Consider the following 17,013-nt stretch of genomic DNA (forward strand, 5'->3'; position numbering starts at 1 on the left):
GGAGACTCCAGCTCCCTGTTGGGGTCGGGGCTTCCTCCCTGAGGGCTCTGCCTGGCTTCAGAGACCTCAGGAACAGCCAGCACCTCTGCAAACACAGGAAGATCCACCATGGCCTCATGGCTTTTCCTGTCCTGACAGTGCGCTGACCAGCACTGTTTAGTAGCAATGCGGAGCCTGGGAGCTCAGCGCTGCCTGCCAGGCAGGTCGCAGTAGTGACAGATGAGAAGGGTGATCACCGATGGCGACAGTTGCGGGGCCCCTCTGGCTCTGGATCTAGCTTGTGTGTGAATCTCTTTCTTCTCTGTGCGCCCAAGTGGCAGTGCTGCTCCTGTCCCATTGCAAGACGTCGAGACGGGCTGGTAAGGCCAGCTCTGAAGCTGGGCTCTGACGTCCAAGGCACCAAGCAGGCCCCTTCCAGAGGGACAGGAGGATGGTGCAGGTGGGCAGACGGGTCATCCTGAGGACCAGTCGGTTGGACCCAAAGCCTGGCCTGCGGGGTGGGAGTGTGCACTCGGGTGCCTCCAAGGGCATCATCCTGGGTGTTTGCAGGAGCCCGCCTGCCCCTGGGCTCTGGAGTTCTGTGGCGCGCGTCCCTGACCCATCAGCACAGTGGGTTTTCATGCCCCTCGTGGTCACGCTGCGGTGCCAGGCCGCTCTGCCTCAAGGCAGGTCCTGTTCCCTGCTGGGGACCCAGGAACACACACCATCTTGTCCCTGTGGCCTGCCCTCTTCAGGCCTGTTCCCCACGTGCCCGGGGCTCTTCCTGGAATGCAGTGTGCCTAGACTGCACAGATGCTCCGTGTCTCATCTGAGATCCCGTGACCTGAGGCTGCCCCCTGCACTGTTGCTGCCCTGTGGCCTTGCTCTGGCGAGGCAGAACCTATGTGTGTGGATGAAGGGCAATGTCACCTGTAGCACCTGGAATCCCAGGGCTTGGACAGGCAGCCAGCCCCCTGCTAGGAGCCACCTGGAGTGCTGGGAAGCCATCGGGGCTGGGCGCGGAAGGGCTCGCTGGCACTGTCTGGCGAGGGGTGCCTGCCACACCTTGGGGAGTTAGCACAGAGGGTGCCTCTTGTGGCAGTGGTGCTGAAGGGAGTCAGCAGCCGCTGACAGTTGGGGTCACCCTGGCCTGTGCAAGGGACAGGGCTCCCCATGGCCTCCTGGTTGCCTCCCTCAGGGCTGGTAGCAGCACTCCCTGGCCACATGCCATGGCACTCCCTCAGGCGAGACTGAGAGGCCAGTGAGGCCTGCATGCTGGCCTCAGCTTCTGGGGTGCCCTTGCTGGGCGGTCCCCTCAGGCCCCCGGCCCTCTCCCACAGCTGTCAAATCTGGCCAGCGCCCTCGAACCTGGTGATGCTGAGACACGGGTCAAGTGTCAGCTCAAGGTGTCGGGTCGGGCTTTGTGGACAGAATTGGACTCGGCACAGAAGAGGAGGGCGTCAGAGAGCGTTTCGGGGACGGTTGGCAGCAGAGGGTGCTGCCCTGCTCTCCGCGGGTGAGAGGTGACTCGAGGAGAGTGCAGGAGCCCCTTGGAGGTGAAGCCACAGGTGGCATCCCAGAATCGGCAGGAGACTGAGACGTAGACCCTTGCGTGCCGCTGTTGGAGGAGAGACCCGAAGACTACTTGAGACTGTTGCTTGAAAGCAGTGTCGGCAGCACCTGGACCTGGACTTGTGACACTGATGGATTTCAGCTCTAAAGAGAAACGCCTGTCTATTCCCAGACAGAGAGAAAGAGCAGAAGAGCAGATTACCCACAAAGGACAGACTTAGGTGGGCGCCCCTGTGCCAGAGGGCAGCGGGGAGGCAGGGTGCATGCTGAGCCCGAGTGTGTGTGTATGTGTATAGGCAATTGCAAAGGCGTAGAAAAGCTTTAGACAGGGTATCCAAGGAAAAGCTGAGTGTTGATTCCCTGTGGGACCCAGACTTCTGCTCCTTGGCTTTCCCTGATCGTGACTGTTTTTCTCACGGCCACGTTCCTCCTGCTAACCTGCCGTGTTTACGTACCAACTAGATATTCTTGGGTTAGAGGGTGGGATAGGGAAGATACTTTTTCTTTCTGTACTAATGGGAATACACTGTCTATAGTATCTGCAGCTTGTATGTTTATTTGAAAAATACTGAAATATAAAAGCGTAAATTTCCCCCTAAGTGCATCCCTTTCAAACGGGAAAGTCTCCACCTGAGTCTGTGGTCCTGGCGGGGTGGCCATGGTGCTACAGGTGGCAGGCTTGGAGGGAGGCATAGACAGGGTGGAACACCCGCCAGGCTGTTGTGTAGAAACCCACGTGGGAGCTGATGGGGATGGAGGGGTGACAAGGATGGTGTGTGGTTGGAAGGGGCCCTGTGCCAGGTGGACAGCTGGGTGGGTGGTGGGTGGTCCTGGGAGTGTGTGGGGAGCTGCTGGTTGACTCAGTATTGGGGCAGAGGTGCCTGAGTAGGTGCGTGGAGGGCCCGGGTGCAGGACGCACGGCTGTTCTCTTGGGAGGAGGTCACAGTTATGGGAGAGCTGTTGACTGTGCGGGCTGCTCTGACACCTGTCAGTCTGGGGTGGGAGGCTGGCAGGCTTCTCTCAGGTGTCAGCTGTCTGTTGGCAGAGGTGACGTGTGCTTGTTTCCAAAGGGGCCAGGGTCTTTGGAGGGATGGCCCAGAAGTGGGTTGAGTCCAGAGGTCCCCGGGGGAGTCCTGTCTGGGAGGAGGGACCGAGATGAGAGTGGACTCGTCCCCAGAGTGGGACCAGAACCCCGGTGCTGTGGGTGAGTGCTACGCTTCACGGCCTCCTGGGGGCCCTCCATGCCCCCATGTCCCCGCCTGGGTCCGAAGGTGGGGGCAAGGTCTCCACCCCTCTGCTGCCAGCTGCTGCTGTTCCTGGATTTTTGTGGGTAACAGTGTTCTTTCTAGCATCAGCTGACAATCTGTTCATATCCTTAATGATTTTCTTGCTGCGCCTTCTTAGAACATTGCGTGTTCAGAGGGGTTATTGAGGTTTTGAAAATGTGTGCTCCAGGAAGAAAACGTCCACAAGGTGTGTATTCAGTTAGTGCATGACTGCAGTGGCTGGCCCTGGAGTTGCATTCATTTCTAAAGGACAATGGGAAAAATGGAAGCAAGTTTATTCATTATGTGTCGCTCAGAGCACAGTACCAATTTCCCCCTTGGAATGATTGTCTTCACAGTTTTGGGGTGAGGGGGCCTTAAGTCAGAGACAGAAGGGCCCGTGGTGTCCGTGCCACCTGACTTCCCACCATGGCCTTCAGCGGTGCCTGTGCCCTGTCCCCTGCAGGTCTGAGTTCACTGACACCATCCTGTCCGTGCACCCCTCCGACGTGCTGGACATGCCCGTGGACCCGAACGAACCCACGTACTGCCTGTGCCACCAGGTCTCCTATGGGGAGATGATCGGCTGTGACAATCCAGACGTGAGTGTCACCTGCAGGGTTCGCGCCATGGGGCGGGGTCTTGTGTGGGGCGGGGCTGGCGGGTGTTGGCATTTCTTGTGTTTCCCATACAGAACATGAGGCGTGTTGACTGCGGTTTCTCCCTTTACTTTGCAGTGTCCAATTGAGTGGTTTCACTTTGCCTGCGTGGACCTTACCACGAAACCCAAAGGAAAATGGTGAGTGTGGGGATGCTCGCTCTGTTTTCTCCCAGCCTGCTGGGTGTTGTGCTGCTGGCCTCCCCGGGAGAAGGCGCTCGATGGCAGAATCTTGCCAGGCTTAGCAGGGCACGGTAGCCATGTAGGCATGCCCCACTGTGGCCTCAAGGAGTGTGGCTGGCTGGCTGGCTGCTCTGGGTGTGGCTTTTTCCCCCCTTTGCTGCTGTGCCTGTCCGAGCTGGCAGAGGGATGCCGTCACCCAGGGATGGCGGTTACCAGGTTACATAATATTCACATTAACGGCCCCTCCTGAAGGACAACCTTCCGGACTCTGTGGGAGGTAGGGATCGTCTTAAATCAGAAATGAGAGGTTCTTGTCCCCTAGGGAAATTTGGGAAAGATAGCATCAGATGTGAGCCCTGAAGCCGGGGTGTGGATCTGGGGCTCTGCCCCCGGCTCTGTCTAGTGGAGAAGGGTGCGGGTGCCAGGAGCATCTTCTCTTCCTGCATCCCCTTGGCAATGGCAACTTTCTGCATTGTTGTTCCTCAGATTTCATTTAAATAAAAACCTGTAGTCTGGGCAACATCGGGAGACCCCAACTCTACAAAAAATACAAAAATTAGCTGGGCGTGGTGGTGCGTGCCTGTGGTCCCAACTACCTGGGAGGCGGAGGCGGGAGGATGGCTTGAGCCTGGAAGTCCGAGGCTTCAGTGAGCTGAGATCGCGCCACTGCACTCCAGCCTGGGCGAGAGAGCAAGACCCTGTCTCAAATAAATAAATAAAAAGATAAAAACCTGGCTTTGTTTGCCTGTGCTGAAAATCTAAAAATGGATATATATGTTCTGAAAATGAAATCGGAATGTGCTCTTCTGTGTGGCACTCAGAGGTCATCGTGGCAGCGTGTTTGAAACTCCGGCAGACTCGCCCGAGTTGGTAAGAGCCAGTTATCCTTGGTGTTCGGTGTGAGGACACAGGGAAAGGATGCTGTGTCTCGGAGGCTGGCCGAGCTCACGGTGTCACGTGGCGTCGACACAGGCTGTCCTGTCACAGGGACACATGGCACTGTGGTGCCCCACGCCATGCGGCTGGGGGACAGTGCACCGAGGGTTTTGAGAAGGGGTACAGAGGGTGTTAGGGCGGAGGGCCCTGGGCAGGCTTGGGCCTGAGCCAGGCGGGGGTTGACGGTTGCTGTCACATGCGAGTCAGCTGCCTCCTGCGTGGGGAACCTATGGAATGTCCTCTGTGGTCAGCAGCTGCCTCTGTTCAGGAGCCCCTTGTGCGTGCGGTTCCAGAACTTGCTCAGAGTCACCAGGGAGCACTTGTGAGACGGCAGCTTCCAGGGCCAGTGCAGGGTGCCTGGCTGGGTTTCCGTGGGCCTGAGGGGCTGCCATGCTCACACGTGCTTGGTACCTGCAGCCCCCACAGACTCCAGACAGAGGGCACCAGCGACCATGCCATCGGCCGGGGAAGAAGGACCCACCTGTTAAGGAGGAACGCCTGGGTGTCAAATCGGTTTTGCTCATTGATGTGTATCTGTCAACTTCAGAACTGGCGTCCTGCATAGAGCCGCACGCGCATCGGCGCGTTTTCCCTGCGGGAGGGCCGCGGCCCCCCTGCGTGTGCCTCTCCTGGTGCCCTCCTGCCGGTGTCCAGCAGCCCTGGGAGACGTGGGGAGGTGGGCCCTGGGCACCCTGCGCGCTGGTGGAAATGGTGCCCAGGGCCTCATTGCGCCTTTCTTGTCACAGGTTCTGTCCACGGTGTGTCCAGGAAAAGAGGAAGAAGAAGTAGGAGGAGCCGTGTGCCCGGATCCGAGGAGCAAGTTAATCTGTTCCTTCATTCGTGTCGCAATATTTCCCTTCCTTTTAAAACTACCTTGTTCGGTTGATACTTAGTAACTCAGTGGCCAGTTGAAATGCTGGATGTTTCCTAGAACAAGAACCCACCAAACCCTGTTCGCACAGAAGGGCGACCTTGCAGGGACTCGCCGCCGCGACGTCAGTGTGGCTTTTACAGGACTTCCCCCGAGCATCAGCAGGGAGCCCCAGCGGACATGGGCGGGTGCTCGTGAGCTCGGGCTGCCCGGCCAGGCACAGGCGGGGACATGGTAACCTGGTCTACAGCCGCCACTCTGCAGCGCGTGGGCCACCCTCGCATAGCTTTCCTGTGGTTTTCTAGGACTGGTACAGCCCGGGCTCCGCGTGCCCCAACCGCTGGAGCACACCTGCCACGGAGAGGCGCGCGTGGGGCCATTGCCGTGGCGGCCGGCTGCCCTCCTCACACTCAGCTCCGTGCCGCATCCGGCCACCGTGCACTCCTGCTTGGGGCGCCTCTGACGGGCCCAGGAGGGCTGGGGGCTCTTCCCCGGAGGAAGTGGCCTCCGCTTCACTGTGCGCTGCCTTTTTAGCTTGGACTTCAGTCCTCCCTCGGGGGATTCACCTCTGGAGTAAACGGCTCTTCATTAGCTTGGAGTAGCTGTGGGTCCTGTGACCAGCACCCACAAGACCCTGTGCAACAGCTGGGCTGATGTTCCGTTTCTCTGGGAATTGGTGATGTTTTTACTGTGAAGATGAAATTATCGTAATAGCATGAAGATTGTGGGTCTGTGTGTCTGTGAAGTGAGTCCCGTCTGCCAGGAGCTGACGAACCACGAATGCTTCTGCCTGTGCTGTGCATTCCCCAGGCCCGCAGCTCCCGTTCAAGGGGACTCCGATGTGAATTTGTTGTGAATTTATTGTGCCACAATAGCAGTTCTGGAATGAAGCTAGGAAACTCGAGTGTGCTTTTTGTTTAATTAGCGTTCACCAAGCTGAGCCGGAGCCATCCTTTCGGTGGTAGTTGGGGAAGGCTGTGCAGATTTGCTCTGTTGTGATGCATTGGTGACAGTGCCTAGCCTGCGGTTCCCGACAGCATCACAGGCTCTCAGAAATCCTCTCCTGTGCCTTTAGAGGAAGGAGAGGATTCCTGAGGAATGCAGGGAAGCCTCTTTCTGTCCTCACACCACAGAAAGACACCTGAGGGAAAACTGAGACTTGAGGTTCCCGATTTAAGAAAAGCATGGTTTTCTTCATGGTGGGGGGCCATTTGGAATGACAGCCTCACTTCCTTCTGATGGCTACATCTGTATCTTTTCCTCCTGTGTTTAATGTTTCACTAGGGAGAGGAAATAAAGCAGAAGGAACGTTTGAAGCTCTGTGTCTCAGACGGGGCCCTCCCGTCGAGAAGCTGGTAGTCAGTGAGAACAAGAGAACAAGAACATCCTGAACAGTCCTGGTTGGGATGGTGTCCACATTCATGTTCTGCGGTTCTTGAACACAAGGATGCCTCTGGGCCGCCTGTCCTTTTCCAAGGGTGTGGGTGGGAGTGGATCCTCCGGGCGCAGGTGCCAGGCAGGTGCAGGTGGCGGTTGGCCACTGCTGCTGCTCGTCCCTGCCAGTGTCTGGGCCTGAAAGGGCTCCCTCCAAGCGGTGCCTTCCTGCGGCTTAGAAGGGAAAGCGCCAGAGATGGCAGGCTACAGTGCTTCACACCCTCAGCCACGGCTGTAAAACTGGAGATGGGTGGGTTTTGTATGTTAATTTTTTTTTTTTTTTTTTGAGATGGAGTTGTGCTCTGTCACCCAGGCTGGAGTGCAGTGGCGCGATCTCGGCTTGCTACAAGCTCCGCCTCCCGGGTTCATGCCATTTTCCTGCCTCAGCCTCCCGAGTAGCTGGGACTACAGGTGCCCACCACCACGCCTGGCTAATTTTTTGTATTTTTAGTAGAGAGGGGGTTTCACCATGTTAGCCAGGATGGTCTCCATCTCCTGACCTTGTGATTTGCCCGCCTCGGCCTCCCAACGTGCTGGGATTACAGGCGTGAGCCACCGCGCCCGGCCACCCAGCTAAGTTTTGTATTTTTGTTGGAGACGGGGTTTTACCATGTTGGCCAGACTGGTCTCAAACTCCTGGGGTCAAATGATCCGCCTGCGTCAGCCTCCCAAAGTGCTGGGATTACAGGTGTGAGCCACTGTGCTCAGCTGGGAGATGAATTTTCATTTAATGACTTTTTGTTAGCACAGGTTTTGTGTGTGTGTGTGTGTGTGTTTTGTTTTTTGTTTTGTGTTTTTGAGACGGAGTTTTGCTCTTGTCACCCAGGCTGGAATGCAATGGCACCATCTTGGCTCACTGCAACCTCCGCTTCCTGGGTTTAAGTGATTCTCTTGCCTTAGCCTCCCAAGTAGCTGGGATTATAGGCGCCCACCACCACGCCCGGCTAATTTTTGTATTTTTAGTAGAAATGGGGTTTCACCATATGTGGCCAGGCTGGTCTTGAACTCCTGACCTGAAGTGATCCACCCGCCTCGACCTCCCAAAGTGCTGGGATGACAGGCATGAGCCACTGCACCCGGCCAACACAGATGTTTAATGATGGTGGAGGATACATTGTGGAAAATGTTTTTCTCTCTTTTACCATTTTTGGGAAGAGGGATAGGTAAGTGCAGGGAGTTTGTGCTGAAACAATGCCTGGCAATTTTTCAGAAATGAATTTGATATTGCGCTCCACCTTTGAGCTGTTCACACCCGTGGCTACCCCTGGAAAGTGCTGGGGTTGTTGATGCTTTTGGCTGCCCGGCTTCCTGAGGTCTCGCTGCTTTCTGGGGAAAGATGACTGGCTTCCATGTGGGAAGCCATGTCATTGTCTGACACGTGACGATGTGGTCCTGCCTGCCACTGTGCACCATCCCAGGTATTGAATTTTGACCTTTTCAAGTTTCTGTGCTTATGTGTTTTTAATGTTTACTTTTGCCACTTACAATAATATCACCAAAATAATATGCATAGAGTTTTGGAAGAAACACAGAAAACATGAGCAGAATGAGACAATTCCTTGGGCTGTAGTTTGGACCCAACTGAATCCTGAGTGCTCTGTGGCAGATGCTGTCTACCCATGGGAGAGACACACTCAGGAGTGGCAGTTTGGCCAGAAAAGAAGGTCATGGCCCCTGGCCTGGCCCCAGCTCTGCAGGGACACAGGAGCCACACCATTTGCACCATCCATGCCTTGCTCCAGAAGGCCTGGCTGCCTTCTCCCTGGGGATGATTCAGGGATTTAGTCTTGGACCAGACCCCCCTCCACAGCTGCCCGGCCCCAGACCCATCTCTTGGATTGAGGGTGTGTGGGCTGGACCCAGTGGGTCACTCTGGCAGCTTCATCTGAGCCGAAGGTGTGGGTCCTCTGTGGCTGTGCGATTGACCTCTATGGGAAGGAGCATTCTGCCCATTTTCCTTGTTTTCAGTGCTGCGGTATCAGTCAGTGATCTGAGGAAATCCTGTAGGGGAAGGCAGGCTGCAGTGAAAACAGGAGCTGGTGAAACCGAGCCCTCTGCATCTGCAAATGTGCCCCAGGTGCTGCTGCTGGGGACATGGATGCCGAGTGGAGGCCTGTGTGGCCTCCTGAGCAGCAGCTGACCACCCATCTCATGCTGGGTGGGACCCCTGGGCGGATGGACATGAGACCACGCCGAGCGGAGGCCTACGTGGCTGCCTGAGCAGCAGCTGACCGCACGTCTCACTGTTGGCCAGGGCTTTGTGACGTGGGTGTTTTCCAGTCTGCCTGGAGCAGCGAGAAGCAGCTGTGCAGACCTGTGGCAATGGGAGGGTTTGCTGGGATGGATGGGGACACCGGCCAGCTTGTCTTCTGTCCAGCAGCCCCGCCGGACTTGGCCTCCTGTCCTGTTGTTGGGAGCCCTGGCTGGGGCTGCTTTGAGCAATGACGCTGGCCCAGAGCAGCTTCCCACGACACCAGAGCCGAGGGTCTGCCCTGTCCTAGGTTAGGTCTTCGTGGTTTAGAATAAAACCGCGAGGGATGTTAATTATGGGCATTGAAGACTTAAGGTTTTCCTGAATTTTTAGTGAGCAGTGATTGGCCTTCAATACTTGTGCTGAGAGGAATTTTAAGCCAGGGGAAGTGTAAGAAAATGTTCCCATTCAGGAGAGAGTGTATTGGAGTTTCTTTCTTCCTCTGTATGTATTTTGTGGTGTTCACCTTTAACCACATTTCATCCAAAACGATGATGCAGCTTTAACATGAATGTTACATTTTTATTTTCAAGGAATTATTATCTATGTTCCCTTTGTAAAGGAAAGATAATGTTGTAAATCTTTTTATTAGATAATGTAAAGATGTATATCAGTATTTTTGGATCATGTTATAGATTATGGATATATTGTTTAATAAATAAAGTATTTTTTGGAACAAACAATTGAAAGTGCATCTGTATTAGCCCGTTTTCACGCTGCTGATAAAGACATACCCGAGACTGGGTAATTTATAAAGAAAAAGAGATTTTTTTAAAAAAAATTTTCTTTTCTCTTTTTTTGAGACGGAGTCTTGCTCTGTCACCCAGGCTGGAGTACAATGGCACTGCATGATTTCGGCTCACTGTAACGTCTGCCTCCCGGGTTCAAGCGATTCTCCTGCCTCAGCCTCCTGAGTAGCTGGGATTACAGGCACATGCCACCATGCCCTGCTAATTTTTGTATTTTTAGTAGAGATGGGGTTTCGCCATGTTGGCCAAGCTGGTCTTGAACTCCTGACCTCAGGTGATCTGCCTGCCTCCCAAAGTGTTGGGATTACAGGCGTGAGGTCTAGTGGACCCTCAGTTCCACATGGCTGGGGAGGCCTCACAATCCTGGCAGGAGGCAAAAAGCTCATCTTACATGGCGGCAGACGAGAGAATGAGAGCCCAGTGAAAGGGGTTTCCCCTTATAAAACCATCAGCTCTCGTGAGACTTACTCACTACGACGAGAAAAGTATGGGGGAACCACCCCCATGACTCAGCATCATTTTGGGAAACAGGTGTAAAATGTCAGTGTTGTACCCAGAGACAGGTGTGTGAAATTGAATTCTGAAGGGGTATGCAGTGATTGGAGAGTGGTTTGTGGAGTTGAATTCTGAAGTGGTATGCAGTGATTGGAGAGTGGTTTGTGGAGCTTGCTGGCAGGGGGTCTGGGGAGGACCCTGTGCCTTACCTTGGGTGGTTGCTCAGGAAGCTCAGTGGCCAGTGCTGGGGCTCAAGTTGACTTCCAAGGAAGACGTGTGAGAATGCTGCAGTTGCTTGCTTTTTTTTTCTTTCTTTTTTTTTTTTTTTTTGAGACGAAGTCTCGCTCTGTTGCCCAGGCTGGAGTGCAGTGGCGCAATCTCTGCTCACTGCAAGCTCCGCCTCCCGGGTTCACGCCATTCTCCTGCCTCAGCGTCCTGAGTAGCTGGGACTACAGGCGCCCACCACCATGCCCGGCTAATTGTATTTTTAGTAGTGACAGGGTTCCACTGTGTTAGCCAGGATGCTCTCGATCTCCTGACCTTGTGATCCGCCTGCTTCGGCCTCCCAAAGTGCTGGGATTACAGGTGTGAGCCACCGCGCCCGGCCGCTGCAGTTGCTTTCTGAAGGAGTACTGTGCTTGCTCTGGAAGGGCAAGACTTACCGTGTTGCACTTGCCTTTTGGAAGCTGCTGGAGTCAGCTTGGGCTCTGTATTAGTCCATTCTTGTATTGCTATAAAGAACGACCTGAGACTGTGTAATTTATAAAGAAATGAGGTTTAACTGACTCACAGTTCTGCAGGCTGTACAGGAAGCGTGGTGCGGAGGCCTCAGGAAACTTACATCATGGCAGAAGGCGGAGGGGAAGCAAGCACGTTTTACCACGGCGGACCAGGAGAGAAAGGGAGCAAAGGGGAAAGGTGTCACACTTTCAAACAAGCAGGTCTCCTGGGAGTTCACTTACTTTCACAAGAACAGCAAGGGAAATCTGCCCCCATGAGCCAATCGCCTCCTACCAGGCCCCTCTCCCAACATTGGGGATTACAATTCAACATAAGATTTGGGCGGGGACACAAATCCAAACCATATCAGGCTGTTATCACAATACCACAGACTGGGAGGCTTAAGAAAAATGTCTCATATTTCTGGAGATTGGAAGTCCAAGATTAAGGCGCTGGGGTTGTCTGGTGCCTGTCCAGGGCTCTTCCCTTGGGTTGCGAAAACTGCCTTCTCATATGTGCCTACGTGACTGACTGGGAGAGGGAGCTCTCTGGTGTCTCTTATTTTACGGATGCCTGTCCTGTCGGATCAGGACCCCACCCTTGTGACTGACTTTAACCTTAATTACTTCTTCAGAAGTCCCATCTCCAAATACGGCCATATTGGGGGTTACAGCTTCCGCATACGAATTCTGGGGGACACAAACATAACAGGAGCTGATGGGTCTCAAGATGTTGCCTTGAGGAGTGCATTAACAGAACCTGGGAAGAGCTTGGTCATCAAGAGGTACAGTCGGCCTCTCACCCACCGTCCAGGTGAAAACCAATCTGTAGACCAGAGTCCTCACTGGAAGAGGAGGCTGAGATGCTGGGGGAAGGGCCCCGCAACGCCGAAACCAGCACATGCCACCTCGCTGGAAGAGGAGGCTGAGATGCTGGGGGAAGGGCCCCGCAACGCCGAAACCAGCACATGCCATCTCGCTGGAAGAGGAGGCTGAGATGCTGGGGGAAGGGCCCCGCAACGCGGAAACCAGCACATGCCATCTCGCTGGAAGAGGAGGCTGAGATGCTGGGGGAAGGCCCCCGCAAGGCCGAAACCATCACATGCCATCTCGCTGGAAGAGGAGGCTGAGATGCTGGGGGAAGGGCCCCGCAATGCGGAAACCAGCACATGCCATCTCGCTGGAAGAGGAGGCTGAGATGCTAGGGGAAGGCCCCACAACGCTGAAACCAGCACATGCCGTATTTTCCTCCAAGCATTCTCCGAGGGTACATGTGGGCTTTGCTAGGGTGACTGTGCCCTGGGAAAAAGAAAAATCAGTTGTTATTATTTTTTGAGACAGAGTTTTTTTTTTTTTTTTTTGAGACAGAGTCTCGCTCTGTCGCCAGGCTGGAGTGCAGTGGCGTGATCTCAGCTCACTGCAACCTCTGCCTCCCAGGTTCAAGCCATTCTCTTGCCTCAGTCTCCCAAGTAGCTGGGATTATAGGCACCGACCACCATGCCCAGCTAATTTTTGTATTGTTGGTAGAGACAGGGTTTCACCATGTTGGCCAGGTTGGTGTAGGGACCAGCCCCACAGGGTCGGTGGGTCTCTCCCCGTGTGTGGAGATGAGAGAGTATAGAAATAAAGACACAAGACAAAGAGATAAAAGAAAAGGCAGCTGGGCCCTGCGGACCACTACCACCAAGTCGCAGAGACCGGTAGTGGCTCCAAATGCCAGGCTGCGCTGATATTTATTGGATACAAAGCAAAAGGGGCAAGGTAAAGAATGTGAGTCATCTCCAGTGATAGGTAAGGTCACGTGGGTCATGTGTCCACTGGACAGGGGGCCCTTCCCTGCCTGGCCGCCGAGGCAGAGAGAGAGAGAGGAGACAGAGAGAAAGACAGCTTACACCATTATTTCTGCTTAGAGACTTTTAGCACTTTCACTAATTTTGCTACTGCTATCTAAAAGGCAGAGCCAGGTGTACAGGATGGAACATGAAGGCGGACTAGGAGCGTGACCACTGAAGCACAGCATCACAGGGAGACGGTTAGGCCTCCGGATAACTGCGGGCGAGCCTGACTAATGTCAGGCCCTCCACAAGAGGTGGAGGGGCAGAGTCTTCTCCAAACTCCCCCGGGGAAAGGGAGACTCCCTTCCCCGGTCTGCTAAGTAGCAGGTGTTTTCCCTTGACACTTATGCTGCCGCTAGACCACGGTCCGCTAGGTAACGGGCGTCTTCCCAGACGCTGGCGTCACCGCTAGACCAAGGAGCCCTCTGGTGGCCCTGTCTGGGCATAACAAAAGGCTCGCACTCTTGTCTTCTGGTCACTCCTCACTATGTCCCCTCAGCTCCTATCTCTGTATGGCCTGGTTTTTCCTAGGTTATGATTATAGAGCGAGGATTATTATAATATTGGAATAAAGAGTAATTGCTACCAACTAATGATTAATGATATTCATATATAATCATATCTAAGATCTATATCTGGTATAACTATTCTTATTTTATTATACTGGAATAGCTCGTGTCCTCGTTCTTTTGCCTCGGCACCTGGGTGGCTTGCTGCCCACAGTTGGTCTTGAACTCCTGACCTCAGGTGATCCACCTGCCTCAGCCTCCCAAAGTGCTGGGATTATGGGCGTGAGCCACCGTGCCTGGTCAGAAAAATCAGTTATTTTAGGGGATGGTATGGGTGGTAATCTTTATGGGTTCTGAATCATTCCTAATCCCAGGGGCCCAAGATGCCACTGGCCTGCTAGTCAAAGGGAGGGCGTGTGATAAGGGGGTCCACAGACCTCATCTGTGGTCGTCTTTCCAGTTCCTGAATGTGTAATTGAAACAGTTACACTTGACAATGGGCAAACTCCCACACTCATCTGCAGAGCAAGGACCAGCCAGGTAGGAAGGGCCGGGAGGGCGTCTCCTTTCCAGGGTTGTAGTCCAAAGGCAAAATGCATTGCTGACTTGGAAAAGTCTTACATGGGTGATTCACCTGGGAAGAAGGTGAGTGGCCCCTGGGGATGTGGTTAAGGAGGACAGGAATGACTCCATGCAACTGCTGCTCCAGAGCCTCATCACCAGGACAAATCCAGCTCGCCGGTTTTCTGTGTGACTATCAGGACCCATCTGCTGTCACGGGCGTAGCCTCCACCTCCTGCACAGCTCTGCAGTCCTGCCTCGGGCCAAGTGTGGTCTCTTGCTCTCTGCCCTCATCTGCTCAGAGATCTGCATCCTCTGCACCCCCTAGGGTTCTATGGAGTTGGGTGAGGTGAAGTAACAAGTGCTTTGGGAGGCCAAGGTGGGCGGATCGCTTGAGTCTAGGAGTTCAAGACCAGCCTGGGCAGCACATGAGACCCCATCTCTACAAAAATGCAACAACAACAAAAAATTAGCCGGGCGTCGTGCTGCACGCCCGTAGTCCCAGCTACTTGGGTGGCAGAGGTGGGAGGATGGTTTGAGCTCGGGAGGCAGAGGTTGCAGTGAGCTGAGATCACCCCTGGAACTCCAGCCTGGGCAACAGAGCTAGACCCTGTCTCAAAAAACCACAAAACAAGTGCTGGCGATGCCTCAGGCAGGGGAGCCCAGGCCGGGAGGCTCCTCGGGACAGCAGTTACTGCGTCAGGAGGGCAGGAGCTCCCCAGGTGTGCAAAGGGTTTGAGGGCACGGAGGGCTGAACAGGCAAAAGGGGACACGGAGGCAAGAAAATACCTGCAGGAGGCAGCTGCCCCCTAAGCTAAGGCTGGGGACCCAGGAGAGGTGGTCAGTGCAGGAGCTGGGGGAGGCCGCTGGGGAAAGGGGCGCCCCCTGGGCTCGGCCAGGAGCCGGCCGGCCCCCAGGTCCCTCGGCCGAGCCCCCGTCCCGGGCCTCATTCTGGAGAACTCTCCAGCTGCTGCTTGGGCGTCTTGGGCTGAGCTCAGCCTAGTCCCTTCTCTACCTGGAGGGATGCGCCCGACAGCCGGGGCGCCGGAGGCCCTCAAGGAACGCAGGACGAGGGAGAGGCCGTCCCCCGTCCGGTGCCAGTCGGGGCGGGGCTTAGACGGCGGTGCGGGGACTGTAGGCGCGCAGGGCTGGGCCTGCAGGGCAGGCGGGGCGGGGTCCGTTAGGCGCGCGGGGCGGGGCTTCGGCGGCGAGGCTTCGGCCGGGGGGCGGAGCCATCAATGCGCAGGCGCGACGTCGCCCCGCCCACTCGGGCTCGGCGGCTGTGGGCCTGCGGCGGGCGCTGTGGGTTGGAGCCCGGGACGTGGTCGTGGGTGCGTGTGCGCGGCTGCGCAGAGCGCTGGGCTGAGGGTCCCGGGCTGCGGTTGAGCCGCGGGTCGGGGTGGCGGGGCGCGATCTCGGGCACCGTCAGCCAGTCGGTGCCTGTCGGGGGAAGGGGGGCGGGGGGCGGTGCGGCAGCTCGTCACGTGACCGCGTGGAACGCGCGCGCGTCCGCCGGGTCCCCTTGAGGGCGAGCGTGGCGGATCGGGGTGCTGGGCAAGGTCCCGGCGAGGCCGCCCCGAGCCTGCGTGTCGCTAAGTCCAGGCCTGCTGCGTGGGGCTTCGCGCGCTCGCGGGGTTGCGGCCCGGGTAGGGGGAGGGCCCGGGTGCTCGGAGCCTTCCCTTCGCTGCCCTCCTGCCCCTTCCCTGCTTCTGGAAGCGTGTTTCAATTTGTACAACGTGCATAAAACATGAAATTCCCCTTGGCCACTTCCAGGCGCGCAGCCAGCGGCTCCCGGCCCTTCCCCTCCGGGCCCTGAGTACCGGCCCCCCACCCGAGGAGGAGCCCGAGGTCTCCGTCCTGGCGGCGATGCTGCCCCGTCGGCCGCTGGCGTGGCCCGCGTGGCTGTTCCGGGGTGCCCCGGGAGCCGCGGGTTCTTGGGGTCGGCCGGTTGGCCCCCTGGCCAGCAGGGGCTGCTGCTCCGCCCCTGGGAACCCCGAGGTGCCACTGACCCGGGAGCGCTACCCCGTGCGGCGCTTGCCGTTCTCCACGGTGTCTAAGCAGGACCTGGCCGCCTTTGAGCGCATCGTGCCCGGCGGGGTCGTCACGGACCCGGAAGCGCTGCAGGCTCCCAACGTGGACTGGCTGCGGACGCTGCGAGGTGGGTGAGGCTTGGGAAGCTGCGGCGGGGCCGCGTCCCTGCTCCCCTGCGCCTTCCCGTGGAGGCTTCAAAGCTGAGAACAAGCTGGGTGGGGGTGCCAGCCCCTGGCTGCGCTGAGAGGGTCGTGTGCACCGCCACAGGCTGCTGGAATAAATGACCACGAACGAGTCGCTTAGAACAACCCAAGTTTTGTTGTTGTTGTGTTTTTACTTTTTTTTGAGACGGAGTCTCTGTCGTCAGGCTGGAGTGCAGTCACGGAGTCTCACTCTGTCGCCAGGCCGGAGTGCAGTGGCGCGATGTTGGCTCACTGCAACCTCTGCCTCCCCGGTTCAAGCGGTTTGCCTGCCTCAGCCTCCCTAGTAGCTGCGACTACAGGCGCCCGCCACCATGTTCTGCTAATTTTTGTATTTTTAGTAGAGACAGGGTTTCACCATGTTGCCCAGGATGGTCTCGATTTATTGACCTCGTGATCCGTCCGCCTCAGCCTCCCAAATTGCTGGGATTACAGGCGTGAGGCACCACGCCCTGCCAACAACCCAAGTTTGCCTGGCGCAGTGGCTCTGCCTGTAATCTCAGCTGCCCTGGAGGCTGAAGCCAGAAGTTCAAGACCAGCCTGGGCAACATAGCCAGAATCCCCGCCTCACTCACCTCTAAAAATAAAAATAAATAAATAAAATTAGCCGGCCCAGGATTAAAAAAACAAAAAGTAAAAAAGTTACTCCAGCCCAGGAGTTCAAGTTTTAGTGGACTATGATCTCACCACTGCATTCCAGCCTGGGCAACAGAGCAAGACTACATCTCTAAAACAAAACAGAATTCCCCTCCCCACCAAACCCCA

General features: G+C 56.0%; 2 protein-coding genes and 1 long non-coding RNA gene across 21 annotated transcripts in view; 2 read left to right on the forward strand and 1 right to left on the reverse strand.

Moving 5' to 3' along the window:
* The window catches only part of ING5 (inhibitor of growth family member 5), a 26,930-nt gene extending 17,098 nt beyond the window's left edge, over positions 1 to 9,832 (forward strand). For 4 of the 15 annotated variants that reach the window (XR_010135904.1, XR_010135895.1, XR_010135900.1 and 1 more), the window contains exons 6-9: positions 3,283 to 3,418; positions 3,554 to 3,615; positions 5,011 to 7,148; positions 8,109 to 9,832. Coding sequence is in view for 5 of the 15 variants with exons in the window: in XM_063712637.1 (XP_063568707.1) it covers positions 3,283 to 3,418; positions 3,554 to 3,615; positions 5,340 to 5,382 (241 nt within the window). In the remaining 10 variants the exon portion in view is untranslated. The other 11 variants (XM_024243654.3, XM_063712638.1, XR_010135896.1 and 8 more) reach the window with 10 other exon arrangements.
* On the reverse strand, positions 8,116 to 15,299 carry LOC129058198 (uncharacterized). Its single transcript, XR_008523169.2, has 2 exons — positions 15,033 to 15,299; positions 8,116 to 12,411 (listed from the first exon to the last, which is right to left on the reverse strand). It is a non-coding gene; the product is annotated as an uncharacterized LOC129058198 (long non-coding RNA).
* Positions 15,261 to 17,013, forward strand: part of D2HGDH (D-2-hydroxyglutarate dehydrogenase) — a 30,597-nt gene continuing 28,844 nt past the window's right edge. For 3 of the 5 annotated variants that reach the window (XM_054550158.2, XM_054550157.2, XM_024243871.3), the window contains exons 1-2: positions 15,271 to 15,348; positions 15,791 to 16,175. In XM_054550158.2, coding sequence (XP_054406133.1) covers positions 15,884 to 16,175 — 292 coding nt within the window. In that variant the 5' untranslated portion in view covers positions 15,271 to 15,348; positions 15,791 to 15,883. Of the gene's footprint in view, positions 15,349 to 15,790; positions 16,176 to 17,013 lie in introns of those variants that run through there. The other 2 variants (XM_063712636.1, XM_024243872.2) reach the window with 2 other exon arrangements.

This window comes from Pongo abelii, chromosome 11 (genome assembly GCF_028885655.2).
Source record: "Pongo abelii isolate AG06213 chromosome 11, NHGRI_mPonAbe1-v2.0_pri, whole genome shotgun sequence".
In the NCBI taxonomy this organism is placed as follows: Eukaryota; Metazoa; Chordata; class Mammalia; order Primates; family Hominidae; genus Pongo; species Pongo abelii.